The following is a 15,159-nucleotide window of genomic DNA, read 5'->3' on the forward strand; positions in this document are numbered from 1 at the left end:
TCTGTTTTATACCGTAAATAAAAACTTCCAGAAAGTAATGTTTCAGGATAAGAGGCCCAGGTTTTTGTTTTTTTTTTATGTGCCAAATGAATGGAAAATTACAATTAAGGAAAAGAGAAAAAGTATCTGACTTTCATTTAGCAACTTGAGTCAAGCCTCTGTGCAAAGTTATTCATACACATGATCAAAAATCTTTATAATAACTCTAGGAGATAGGTATCAATAAACACATGTTACAGTGGAGGAAGTTGATCCCAGGGAGATTTTAAGTGATTAATCCAAGATCACAGTGCAACCAGAAAGTAAGAAGGCCAGGACTTGAATCCAAAACAGTCTCCAGAGACTACCTTTTCTAATCCTGTGTAGCTTTGCCAATTAATATTTAATTCTCACCAGATCTCAGTGTTCACTAGGCATGTAAGCCTTACAGTATGGCATCTCGTCTTTCAAATATTTTCTATATTTCTGATTTCATTTGGTGGTTCTCTTATGACCCTATCCAAGTTTGGTATGTTTAAGTAAAATTGACTAATTCATGCTAGCAAAAACTGCGGCAGAATTCTGATTCACAAATGAAATGTAAGTAATACATTCAAAATCACAGAAATTTACACAGAGATTTCAACAATACCTTAATTCAACCCCCTTATTTTATAAATAAGAAAATTGTATCCAAAGATCTTATATAACTAAACACCAATAGATTCTCTACTAGAGACTTTTTTCTAATTCCAGGTACATGGTATGAAGTTGGTTCATTTAATTCAGTCAGTTAAACATTTCATTTGTATATAGTTCAGATTATTTTGAGCTTCAGAGAAAATGATGTCTGGTAACCAGATATGAGATTTGTAGCCTTAGCCAGAGAAGAAGAGATGAGAATTGAAGAACATGGTGTGTTCTCCTGGGATTCTTTGACAATCTGCCATTTTAGAACCATAGTTCTAAAATATCTGGTCTCCACCTATTACTTTTCTTTTCATTCCACTCATGAAGCACTTTTGTTTCCCACTGAACCTTCTAAACTCACTTCATCTCCAGCGACTTTCTACTGGCCATTCCCCCAGTGTGGAATACTTTTCCTTAGATACCCCCATGATGGGTGCACTTATTTCCCTCAGGTCTCCGCTCAAATATAACTGTCTCCAAGAGGGCTTTTGTTATCAACTTAAGTAAAATAGCACCTTATGTGTCATTAATTTCATGTTTATTCCTGGCTCTGCTTCATGATATCAAAACCATGAGCTACCCCGTTCACTGATTCAGTCCCAGCACCCAGAACATTGCCTACCCCATAGGAGGAACTTATTAAATATTTGCTGCATACGTCAATGAATGAAATGAGAGACAGATTTTCTGAGTTTAAGATGGTGCCATGAAAATTATAACAATAATTAGTAAACATCATCATGATTTGCTCTTTCTACACAAAAAGTTGAAATCTGTTCAATGGGCTTCCCTAATGTGTCATGGAAATTAAAGAGAAAATGCTGAATTATTGCAGGGATTTGCACATAACACAACATTCCACATAAAACTGCTCTGACTTTAATACTCCCGAGAGGCACTCTCATACCAGGATATAATTTGGGTCTTCCGATTTGATATCGAGGTTGCACATCAGTATGTGAAAAGTAGTACACGTTGTATTTATTGCTTTCTGGAACTGACTATCTGATGAAATTTATTACCAATAAATCAAATTATTTGTTAAAGCTATCTAATTACCGATGTTTTCCTATTTCTTCTCCACAAATTATTACAATCATTCACTGTGTGCTATTTAATGGGATGTGAGTTGATTACATAAGGACTTTAGGCTTTCAAAGACTAAGTCTCTGTTCCTGTTGAAAGCCCACAATATAAGATGTCTATAAAGTTTATGAGCAATTCAAATAGTTTCACATAAAAATCTGCACACGAACTTAAGGACCACCCTGGTGAATTCACTAATCAAATTAATAGCATATTTTCTAATAGAGTATCTCAAGGCTTTGGACATTTGGTTTACATTCCTTCTTCCCCTTTATATTTGCTGTTTAGTGTTGTTCATATTTACTAAAATATAAAGGAAGAAATAAAAGACGGGAAAGAGGGGAGAAAAGGAAGAAAAGTATGTACAGATCATGCCCAGCCATCAAGCATGACCCAGACCTCCTACAATAGAGCAGAATCACTCCCCTGCTCCAGAGAGCCCACGAGTAGCCACTGTCCACCTGCCCCTACCATAGGGGACCAGCCTTTCCTCACCAGAGGAATCACCAGGGCACTTGTTCAAGAGTGACTCTCTCCCTGTCCCTTCCTCCAGAGATTTCAGTTTAATATTATGTATTCGAGATAAGTGAGGGATACAAACTGTCTTTAATACTGCTCTATCAATGTCAATTGATTACCTTACCCAGAGGTCTGGGGTGGGTAATCAAGAATTTGCACTTGTAACCGGCTCCCAGGAGATGCTGCTGTTCCTGTTGGAAACAGCACTTCACAAACCACTTTACTAGACACTTTTAATAAGCAGATGAGTTTGGAAGAAATCTCTGTCGCACATTTCTCTGAAGCTATCACTGCAATGATATATTTTCTTTTCTAACCTTCTAACTACACTGATTAATAAATCACCTGGTGATTTTCTGTGAGTGAGAAATCCTATTCAAACGTATCTCTGTGACCTCCAAATAAAAGGAAATAAAGATGGGGAACGCAACATACCCCTTCTTTACCAAGGTGAAGACACTAGTTGTAGCCCAGAATAACTAGATTGTACACCACAAAGAGTTACTACAACAAATGAAGACAGAGAAAGCTGTCAAGAGAACACAGAGGCTTTCAAAGTCTATACTCCTGGGTTAGACTCAGATCTCTGCTATGTCACCACGTAGCACTTACTGGAATGAGCAAGAGCTGATTTTTTAAAAGCTGATTTAGGCACGCCTATTATTTAGAGATCCAAATTGGGCCAGCAGAGCATTAAGAATGGTGCCTCACAGCTCAGTCTGGTCACTCTAAACTCAAGCCGGTTGGGTTGTATCACTACTTTCCAAGAGGAATTTAAGGGGTGTGACTGCATCCTTTCCAACCCAGCATTCCACATGTGACAAAACTGATCCAGCTGTTTGTCTGAAAGAAATTCCTTGCTGTCCTTAAAAATTATACAGCAAGTGGATATCCGTCCTCCTGGGGCAAATCTCCAGCTGGAACCTGGTACAGGCAGTTGCGAAACAAAGACAGTGCCCTGGAGAGCATCTGCTTTTGAATTCTTACCTCGCCATAGAGGGGTGAGCCCCATCTTGCTTTTTGAAATGGTAGATTCTGGATGAAGGGTGCTGACTTGGCCCAAAGCTCTCGAGAAGTGTTCATCCACTACTGACCCAATATCTCCCTGGAAATAAGTGAAGAGGACACAGCGAGAGTTAAGGTACTCCATCTCGGCAGGCTGGTCTTTCTCCTCTTCCTCGTCCTCCTCCTCCTCCTCCTCCTCTTCCTCTTGTTTGCTGGGAAGGGCGACTTCCAAAGAGTCCTGCATCTTGCTGTATACTGCTAACTTCTTCTGGGATGAAATAAACAGAACACAGTATCAAAGACAGTTTGTAAGAAAGCATTAACTAGTTAAGTTTTCACTTTAAAAAAAGAATCTAAATATTAACATATATTTGCAAACTGATGCTTCTTCATCTGCTGTCCTCCCATCTTTTTTCCTCCCCAGCCCAGTTGCCTCCTTCCCACACTAACAAAAAAAGGTCTGTGATTCCAAATGTGGCAAACAAACAGACAAGTTCATTATCAACTGGTATATTTCAAAACAGAATTATTTTTAAATCTAGCTACATAAAAAGGAAAATGACTTAGAAAATAGTGACAGATTGATTCCTTCTAGTTTTTCTTCTCTTTTTAAATTTATTTTTTAAAAAAATTGAATACACAGCAACATTACAGTTTAAGAGAGGGAGGAACAGAGGATAGGTGATCTGTTTGGTGGTGGGTGGAGAAGAAAAGAGCTTTTCATAAATGAAAGAAACGAAAATAAAAACAGGAATGTAGCATCTTATAAAAGGATTTGGCAGATGTGCTGAACTCAACTCAAAAATCAAGCTGAAATGACAAAATAAGTCTGTGTGAAGATCCATTTTGCACGGAACATATTTTTCAGATGTTCCACTTACCACTATTATCATACAGAGAGAAAAAAGGTTTTATTATAGCTTACCCAAAAGAATACATAATTCTAGCAATGGCTAACCATTCAAACAAAAATGACACAGTTTTGATAATTTAAAATGTTTTAAAACATGATCATAACTATAATAATAATTAATATAGAGAGTCAGAAGGTTTTCTACAACTTTACATTTATCACTTCATTTCATCTTTACAATTCTATAGCCTGGTTATTCTTACTACCCATGTTTAAAGGCAAAAAATCTAAGGCACAGAAAACTTAAGTCACTTGCCAAATGTCACAGAGCACAGCAGTGTGGAGCCAGAATGCAAATACAAGCCTGCAAGTGGAAATATGCGTGTGCATGTATGCGTTGAAGGAAGGTCCTACCTTTATTATCAACAATTCAAAGTGAATTACGTATAACAAGTTAATGCTAAGGATTACAAAAGCACATTATTCTAGTAACCACGTGAGCTTTCTGTATCATCTGTATATTTGCAAAGCCTGACCCTTGCTCAGACCTTTTTTCTTATTTCAGAAAAAGAAAAGGCATGTTGGAAAACAAATGTGAGTAGAAAAAGAAAAATCATTCCAGAATACACAGTTTTGGAAATGTGGGCAAAACACATAACCCAGACTCTATGTTTCTAATGTAATTACAGCTTTGAAATCTATAGCTTCAAATTATCAGCGCAGCATTCAATAAACCTGAACCCTTTCCTTAGCAAGGAATACACTGTTCTTGCATAAGGTGAGTCCTGGAATGTTCAGGAATATTACGATCTGCCGGTTATCGCTTTAAGGTATTATTTATAAATCCATGTATTGCTTTTTGTTTAAAATTTGTGTCAATATGGTTGTAATTTTTGGATGAATAGATAATTCAGTCTTTGAGAATGAATATGACTTGCTGATGAGTAGATGATTATAATGACTGGGTGGCTTTATTTCTTACAAATTACTTTTGCATAGATTTGAACATGTTTATGTTGAACTTTAACAGTAAAAACACCACTGTGACATGAGTGATATATAAAATGAGGGAACTGAACTAAATAGCCTATGCAGTTACACCTAGTTTTTAACTACATTATAATACAATTAAATGAATATTATGATTTATTAGTCAAATCACAGTGCTGTTCTCTGGGTACTTGTATATTTACCCAAAGCATAAACTGACCCCAGGCATCCATTCTGCCACATATTGTGGCACGTTAGAAAGAAGTACTATGTTTCCAGGGAAGGAGATCCCAACCCATGTACAGAGAGTGGCGTCCCCCTCCACAGTGTTCACTCTTATCTGTGAAACTGATTTCTTTTCCCAGTTAATGCCCACTCAACAGCAGTTTGTGAAAGTGGGACTTTGCACATAATTGTTTCACCCATTTAATTCTAATATTTATTCTTTAAATAAAGAGCACTGCTGAGCTAATTATCAAAAAAAATCAATGTTTTATTTTACCTCTAATTAACAGTAATCAAATATCAGATGAAATAAAATTCATTGTATATGTAAAAGCTGAAAATCCTGATACACATGTAAATATAAAATAGTATTATGATCAATAATAGCAATCATAAAATATCATGTTTAAATAATGACAGTTGAATTTAAGTTATAGGTTTTCAGCCTAGTTAAGATTACATAATTTTAAAGGCTACACAATTTTGTGGGGTTTTTCTACCATTTGTTGAATGGTTGTATATAATTAAATTAACCAAAATATTAGGTTCATTAAAAAATCAGGTTAAAAATTAGGCACTTTTCTACAGGTCATGGGAAAAAAGCAAAATCTGCCATTATATGAGTTTATAAAAAGCAGAGTTGACGCTCTATCAATAGTCTACTTTAAAAAAATTCTTGTCTATGCATGCATCAATCAAGCTGAATTTGATTTACATGTAATATATCTATGTATGAAATATCTATACTGAATTCTCTATTTAAATGAAATTTGTTTGGAATGATTATAATAAAATTGGTATATTTTTCTGTCTCTCTATTCCAGCTCTTGTAAGCATTTCTCTTAGTAATTAAGTACATTTGCGTGGAGACTCAAATAAAACAGAAATGGAGCCTGTGATACACTTATTACTAGACAGGACTTTAGAGTGTCTACCATTCCCACCTGCACTTTTCTTTTCACCTAAAGTTGGGTTAGTTTTCACAAATTATAGGTAAGCAATTTAAATATTTTTATATATATATATATAAAAAACATTACATATACACATGTTGATAGCATTGCAATCAATATCACTGATTAAAATAAGAATTCAACATATCCAAATGATCTGATAACTACCCAAAGTGAAATATGCATTTGCGTACATTTAACATTAGTGTGAGCATCAAGAAAACAGAAGCACAATTTAAATAATAATTGATTCATATGCTGACATTCACACCATCCTAGTTTTCTTCTTCATAAACTCTTGAGCCTCAGTTATTTTCTGATGTCTGTGCTTTGATTACCGTAAATCAATTCTTCGCTTTAAAAAAAAAAAAACTAAGTATTTTACTCGTATGTGCCTCTGCCACATTCTGCACTGACTTGGCGTTTGCTCCTGGGAATGAAGCTCCCCTGGTGTTACATTCTTTCTGGAGGATAATATGTAAAATTCAGAACCTTGATATTAAAAACATATCATCAGCCCTGCACTGCCTGAATCAAGGTCATGATGTAATCTTGTTACATTTATGTCAAAATGTACAACCGCTTCCTACAACCTTCCAAATCTCTCAGAAATATTCATGGTTTCCTTATAAGACCCTGGAGACATGTTAACCAAAATAAAGAAGTCATTAGAAAGGACTTCAAAGACCACAAGTTGATTGATTCACTGCACATTTATCTCCCCTTGCTACTGCATAATGACAATTTTTCCCCAGATAAAATGATCCTGGAGTTAGGTGAAACAATGAATGGGTTAACAGCCACAAAGTTAAAGCTAACTCACAAAGAGTTGAAAGCAGCAGTGAGGAGCAGAGTGCTTAGGCAGCGCAGACCATACTCAACCACCTCCAAGCCTGCCATTAGGCACAAGAGCAACAAATTTCAGCAGGAATGTGCAGGGGAAAGGATTTGTCTGACAAGAGAAAGACTTCCATGTCAGGAGCCAAATACCACTAACTCCCCAAGGCTTAAGCCTACAAAACGCCAAATGATTACTGTGCGTATGTGGAAACTTTTTTCCTAAGGAAACAAAAAGTATTTTAATGAATCATTGGAATCACTGGCTATTTAGAAACAGCTTTTTAAAAATTTCTACTGGCTATCTTCTTTAAATACAACGATCCTTTGATGTTCTAAAACATGGTTGGAGCCAAATATAAGAAGGGACCACTAGCCCAAGGTAAATATTTAAAAATTGTAGCCTCCATAAAAGTAGCACGTGGCTCTTTGAGCACACTTTTCTTAACTTACTTGGATAACAGATTTTTAAAAATATCTCAGAGAGACTTAAAGTTTTGGTGCTGAGCCTAAAGGAGAAGGATGGATCAGATAACGGGCAGTTGGGTCAAATCAAGGAAGATATGCCACAGACATTTGACATATTTTATTCCAAACACCTGCTGCTAACATGCAAATACAAGTATTCCCAATTAACATATGCGGAAACTAATTGACTTGGCCGGGATCATTTAACTAGTAAGTGGCAGAAATGGGATAGATGGCATTATTTTCGTCTGTCTATAAAGCATGTGCCAAGAAAACAGACTATAAAAAAAAATGAGTCTCTATATGATATCTTAACTGAATAAACAAATGGAAGACTGAAGTCAGCAAAGCCGCACAGGCTAACTGTTGTAGCCTCAAGTTATTCATAGAGTTAAAGAAATTAGAGATCAAAACCTATATCAGAGGTGTGGGTGTCAAGTAATTCTGTGCTTTTAAAAATATGTGCAATTCAAGAATAAACTGAATCTAATTCCTAAAATGTATTGTCTCTTTGGAAAATCAGATTTGTAATACAATTGTCTACAGTATTTCTGGAATCCAGTTTTGGAAATGTGAGCAGAGCCAATTTGTGAGACACAATCACACCAAAAATATGTGTATTTTTTTTTAAAGTAGGAGCCCCTGCAAACCAAAAATAATATCATTTAACACAATGAAATAATTTTGAACACTCTAGCTTCTAAACTATTCTGATCACTATCAAAAATTAAACCTTCACCTTCCAAGGATGAAAAATTTTTAGTTTTAATGATGTTCAAAAAATGTGCCACAGGCTTAGAGGCAATTAAAAGTTTGCATTCCCAAAATGTTTTTAAGCAATGATCACATCGTGAGGGTATGTCTTCTCTTTCTAACCAACTTCTTTGAATGAAACAACGGTTTCCAACGTATAAATGTCTGGTTTGTTTGTATAATCAGACCACTAGACTTAGGATATGATTTCATTCTTTTAGAAGTTTATCTATTATTCAATCATTCATCTAATTAATTCCCACTTCATGTCAGGAATTATGTGAAGACTTGGAGGCACACGAAGGAAACTCAGGGCCTAGCCCTGAAATCAAACTTCTCACAGTTAGTCAGAAGAGTATTACAAATGCAATGGCACATAAAGCCTCGTGATTTATCCATATGACTAATCGCGTTATTTCTCTAAGTAGCCAATATTTTAAAATTTTAAAATAAGAAAACTGAGGAAGTAGCATTAGGTAAATTAAGGATTATTTTCTTGTTTCTAAGAAAGCCCGGATGGAAAAGTCCCATAACGGAAAGAGAACTGAAATGGAAAAAGGTGTTTGACTGAAACTAGTTCGCTAAGTCTCAGAACACCACAGAAGCTTCTGGCTGTTAGCTTTTCTTCTGAAAATGAGGAATTTTGACTTAATTATCTCAGAGCTCTTGTCCAACTCTATATCCTAATAAGTAACATGCTGGACCTCCAGACAAATTCACAATTTTGTTTCTGAGGATGGCTACCTCTTCTGATATCTCAGGATTCTAACCAAAAAATACCCTACAGACCATTTAAGATTGATTCATTTCCAGGCATGGATCATCTAGCCCAATTTCTAAGAGTTAGTTATGGTGCTCTCTTTATTTATTTACATATTAACAAAAAAAGGATACACCCTTCTAGTTTCCCTGTTCTATCCTCCAAGGACAAGGGTCTGGTCAGAGTCAAATGATAGAATTTTAAGGGGAAAGGACACCTGTTGATTTCAGGCCTTTTTTTCTCCCGTCTCCTAAAGAAGCAAGAAGCAGACAAATGAAAATGATTCAGTTACTGGGCAGCGCCTGTGGCTCAAAGTAGTAGGCAGGTGGTGGGTTCAAACCCCACCCCAGCCAAAAACTGCAAAAAAAAAAAAAAAAAGATTCAGTTACTCCAGTTCAGACCACATTTGTAAATTACTGCATAGATCTGGTATCCAGTGAACTATCAGTAAACATGGCACTCAGGAGTTGTTCTAGCAGCAGCTGTTTGGATCAAATGGTTCAAGGCACTCTTTGGATCTTCCTAAACGAGTAGTCAAAGCAGAAAACCAGCTGCTTAAAGAGGTGCGTTTTGAAAGCTTCAGAGCAGAGCTTTGCTCCTAACTTTCATTTTTGCTATGTCTCTGCCAAAGTATAAAATTCAGCTATTAGAACGCCTTCATCTCTTGAAAGAAAATTATTTTTGGAAGTATTGTCTTAAATCATTACCTATTACTGGATGTATTCATTTTGAAAAAAAAATTTTTTTTTCAGTAAGACAGAAACAGAGCCTATGTGAATGAACACCCAAGTTTCATTTATTTATTTTTTTGGCCAGGGCTGGGTTTGAACCTACCACCTCTGGTATATGGGGCCAATGCCCTACTCCTTTGAGCCACAGGTGCCACCCCGAGCACCCAGGTTTTAAAATGATAGTCACCTTACTCACAAATTTGCTTTAAGATCTGCCTTAGGCATCAGAAACATCATAGTCTTATTCTCAGTGAAAATTCCCTTTACATAAACAGATATGAGAGAAAAAAATATATACTACCCAAGGAGTCAGCTCACCGCCCCTCTGTAGTAGCCTGAATAAATGCTGCATAGGAGAACACAACTCTCTCCTCCAACACGCGTTTCCCGTTCTATGGGCTATGTCCGTGCCATATCCAACTGTGTAAATGTGAGATTTTACTAAGTGCTAGGTAAAGTAGGACTTCCTTGCACGCAGCCAAAGTACTCTTCACTTGAATTTCCAGAGTGTCACCTTGCCCTCGCATTTGATTTCTTGGTGAACATATCCTCCCTAGGTGTGATTTTATGGATTGCAATCCTGCCCTTAACATCGTTATTGTAATCTCCATTCTGGCTGACGGCCAGAGACAACAATTCAGTTATTTTAACATTTTATTTTTTCTCTAGTGTCGAACTTTCTGGCTGGAAAGTTATTGGGAGCATGAAGCTGTAGAGCACTTTAAGCTTCTAAGTCTTTGCAGTCAAGTTAATTTGTGTAGTGTGGAATTATAGGGGCTGTTCTTTCTCAAAGTCCTGTATGAATTCTTACAAATCCACTTAAGTCCTTACATACAGTTGTTAAAAAAAAAAAAAGATTCTCTGCCTTCAATAAGTTGACTATGAATTGAAACTATTTAGTTTATAATTGTATTCTTTCCCATTAATGAATTTAAACTTATGTTGGCTTAGCAATGATGCATGAGGCACTTAAGATTGACTGTTAATGCCACTTCCTATATTTTATTTTAGAAGAGTAAATGCTCTTTGGCTAAGTGAACATTCGGCCTCATCAACAAAGGATGCAACAGGGATAGCATAAGTCATTAGAATAATACTAATGCTCGCAGAAAGCCTTTGGAATGCCTCAACTTAAAAAGTACACTACCAAGGACTTGGAAAGAATTTCAAACTCCAAGGCCAAAGAATCTACTGCATATTAACCTTCTTTATCAAAAAAGTTGATTGGGGACCTAAATACAAAAATAAACCTATTGTGCAACAGAAAAAAAAATACTTGAGAGACTATTTGGTACGGTGGAAAGATGCTATGGTGGGAAGTAGATCTGGGTGGCTCTGATTTTGTCACCCGTCAGCTTTGTAATCTTTAGCGAGGTGTTTCTGTCTGATGAATATATATTTTTTCATTTATAAAGAAAGGGGCTTAAGTTATGCTTTTCCAGGATTTTCCTGTGATGAACAGAATTTCAGGGCCATTTTATGACTTAACCAAGGGGACAGGATCCAGAGAAAGAGTCTGAAAAAACACTTCACAAAACTTTTAACTGGAGTTCTGCTTTTCAAGGGCACCTAATTCTTTTAAGTGAAAATGTGCATGGAGATTCACCCTGCCGTTATTCTTAAAGAGACAAGAGTAAATATACTCTTTCAAAGTGTTAAAACCTCCTATGCACAATTAGAAAACAACTGATTGTTTGCTGTCTTATTTTTAAACTCAAAGCTTTGCCTTAAGTACCCTCCTAAGGTTAACATTATAAATAAAGAAGTGGGGTGATTAAGAGGCTGTTTAAGAAGAGAAGTTCACTGAATATGAAGGAAATCTATGATTTCATAGTATTGTCTTCAATTTCTCCTGACACATTTTTAAAAATTTCTTGTTGGTTCCTACATCACTGCTAGAATACAAGTGCACGTCTTTCTTCACATCTGCACATGTTCTGCAGTGTCATCAGCTTTCAGAGCAGGTGCTGAGAGACTGAGTCAAGAGTTCTCGTAAGACAAGGTTAAGGACTGATGTATCAAGGCCACCAAGAGGTGGTGGGCAAAGGGAACAAGTTACTCAGCATCCCTCAGTAATTCACAGCTCTAAAGAGCACACTGTAAGATTTATTCACAGCCATGCAATTTCTAGGAATGGATAGCAGGGGCTATAAAATTTATTCTTCAGATAGACTGACAGATTACATTCACTCATGTTGCCTACCATATGGCTAAAGCACACACTGGAGTGCAGCTGAACGCACATCTAACAAACAACACTTCCAAGATATTTGTCTATTACTCACCTATTACATATGCATAGGTTTAATAAAAACCTAAACTTAAAATTTCAAGGGTACCTACAAGTGTGCTTTTAAAGGAAAAACTGAGAATTTATGTGTCCGGAGGATAAAGTTCTGTTGTTTCAAAACCAATTTTCAAAGTCATATGATCATATATTTAGGGAGAAAATATGTTTTAAGTGCATCATAATGAACCATATAGTAATTTATATATAACCATACAGATTTGTGGAAAAAATCAGTTATATTCTATAGTGAAAATGCATTACTCCAATTGAATACAGAAGTAATACAAAACTGTAATGCTCTTTTCTAGCCGTGTATAAATAACTCTTGCCCTTTCTTGATTACTCTGTTACTTTTTTTGTTCCTTTTTCTTTTTTCTTCCTCCTCAACAAATCAATTTTCAAATGCAGGAGGGGTGGTAGCCTTTATTTCTGTCTCCCAGGCAAGATGCTATTAGGGGTCACTTCCCATGTACGGAGAAAACAATCTTCATGGATAATAATGATAAAACCTTATGGAATGCAAAAACAACCAAAATATGTATTCTCGGATGACAGCTTTAGGGCCAAGTCAATATTAGTCCCACTTCACCCACGCACCGCATAGTCTAAAAATGCTGTCAGCCTGATAAGAATTTCCTGATTTACTTTTTTTTTCAATAGAAAATGTAGGTCATCAAAATAAACTCCTGACAGTAAAAGAACAGTAGTTACACACTCTCAAGTCTCTTTTTATTTTACTGGCCAGTTATGGTCAAATAGTTGTGTTACTTGACAAAAAAAGAAATCTTAAGCCAGTTTAGTAAAAGCTACATGAAAATTTCCGAACACACGTCTCAGCTAAATTCCGTGGTCAATTCAGCCTAACATCTCCTTAAACAAGGTCTGCAAAACTGCAAAATAGAACAGAAGTTGATCATCACACAATTCACCAATGTAGGCAAATCAAGTTAAAAAAAAAGAAGAAGAAGAAGAAGAAGAAAGTTCCTTCTTCAGCATTTTGATAGTTTTAACAAAAGAATGGAATTTGGGGCCGTTGCAAAAGTTAGGTAAAATATTTGGAGTCCTTTCTCATGGAAAAACTTTTAAATTGGTAGTTTGTATTTTTTTCTGATGCTAAATTTTACATTCCAGTTCAAAAAAGGAATTAAAATACTAAATTATTGATGAAAAGGAATCAAAAAAGGAATTCAGAGTACATAGATTCTTATTTCAATAAAACTAATTTCACAACTCTAAAAAATAGAAACTTATTTGAAACTTCTATTAGTTTGTTACTTTTTTAAGGTAGGGGAAAGTATCCAAATATTCAGTAAAGTTGTGAGACTGTTGTTTGTCCACATTCCTACTGATAATTGAAGGCCCTCGGATCTCAGAAATGAAGGAAAGGGTGCCTGATCTAGGACTGAGTATTTATAAAATGCAAGCACCAGGCTCACTTTGCTCCATTTGTCTGACTTGAACCTTCATGGTTTTCTCCATTGCTTATATATTTTTTACAATTAAAGACAAAGGAAAAACAATGGCATTATCAAAATATTTTCATCTGTCACCTTTGACCACAAATTACAAAATGCTTTCCCATTCCCCTCCACAAAAGCCATTTTGGCTTTGAAATGATGAATATTTAAAATAAAAAAACTGATAAGAAACAAGGCTAATTTCACTTTTGCTTTCATTGGTCCCCGGTAAGCTGGTACTATTTCACAGATGAATCTGAGGCATACACCCTTCCAGATTCAGCTGAATTTCACAGTCCCTGAATTCTAAACAGAAAGTTTTGCTTCCTTCCAAAGAGTAGCAAAGACAGAGAGGAAATATGGCTATCAAAAAGCCAGTTTAATTAAAAGACCTAACCCTTACAGCCACAATAAAACATATGGTTCCTGAGAAAGTAAAAAGAAATTCTAGGGATAGTAATTTCCAAATATATCTAGTTGTATGTGTCTTTTGAACTTTGTCAAATCAACCCACTCTAATTCCTATAATCTGAGGACATCCCTAGTTTGTACAGCCCCTCAGAGAGTAATGTCCAAAGGCACCTAGAGCCACATTCCCCAGAACTCCATTCTCCCTCCAAAATAACTATTTCATCACCCCAGACCCTGGTTATGGGCATTTTCAGTTACTCCCGACACCACTGAGACGGAACATCCAGAGATCCAAAGTTACTTGTTGGCTGGGAGACTTGCTGTCAATAGACTGAACACTTACTACAACAAGCTCTGTGCTTGGCTGAGATTAGAAAATGAATGAAGAACACTGGAATCCATCTCTGTCCCCTAAGCCACAGTCATAGGGAGAAAGACTCCATGGAGAAGTTGAAGTAAGGTCGAAACAGACGTTACAGCAGAACAGTTGTTTCGCCGTAAGTCTCAGATCTCTTCAAGAGCTTACTGTCCAGGCAGCCTCCCTCCAGTACAGCCCAGTACCTCCGTGGCACACTTCATCCTCTTAATCAAGAAAACCCCCGAAACATTGCACCTTTGCAAAAGAGACAGAATAGTATGCTTAAAGGAAGTTTACTCACATAGTCCTGAGACAGCTGCCGTGGGAGCTTCAGAGAACTGACCTCTAAGAGCCAGGGTGGCTATGAGGAGCAGCCGCCGAGCTCCGGCGACAACGCTCAGTGAAGCCCCCAGCCAGGTAACGCTTCCCCCACCAGTGCAGCCCACTGTCCTTCCCTGCTCAAAGCCTCTCCTCTGCCTCTCTTCCCATGGCTTTTTGCTCACGGTGCTCCCGCAGGTCCCAGAGCATCCTCGGCGCAACCTGTCTCCGGAGCCCCAGACCGATACTCTCGGTGCCCCTCGCCCCCGCCCCCGGCCGGCTGCCCAGTCGGTGACTCACCTGCTGGCCAGGTTGGGGCGCCGGATGGTAGTAGGCTGTGGGGCAGGTTGCAGCTGCCACTGGGTTGGGCAGATACTGGGACGCTCCATACGGCTGGGGGTGATACATCACCTCCGCACAACTCATGGCAGCCGGGGCAGCGGCGGCCCCCGAGCTGCCGCCGTGTCTCTACGCGC

General features: G+C 37.2%; 1 protein-coding gene across 1 annotated transcript in view; it reads right to left on the bottom strand.

The window, feature by feature from the left end:
* Positions 1–15,109, bottom strand: part of VGLL3 (vestigial like family member 3) — a 41,282-nt gene extending 26,173 nt beyond the window's left edge. Inside the window, exons 1-2 of the mRNA XM_012801477.1 lie at positions 14,984–15,109; positions 3,262–3,547 (exon numbers count right to left, since the gene is read on the bottom strand). Of these exons, the coding sequence (XP_012656931.1) occupies positions 3,262–3,547; positions 14,984–15,109 (412 nt within the window). The remainder of the gene's footprint in view (positions 1–3,261; positions 3,548–14,983) is intronic.
* Positions 15,110–15,159: the final 50 nt, after the last annotated feature.

Source organism: Otolemur garnettii, unplaced genomic scaffold, assembly GCF_000181295.1.
Source record: "Otolemur garnettii isolate 467f Iridium unplaced genomic scaffold, OtoGar3 scaffold00009, whole genome shotgun sequence".
NCBI lineage: Eukaryota > Metazoa > Chordata > Mammalia > Primates > Galagidae > Otolemur > Otolemur garnettii.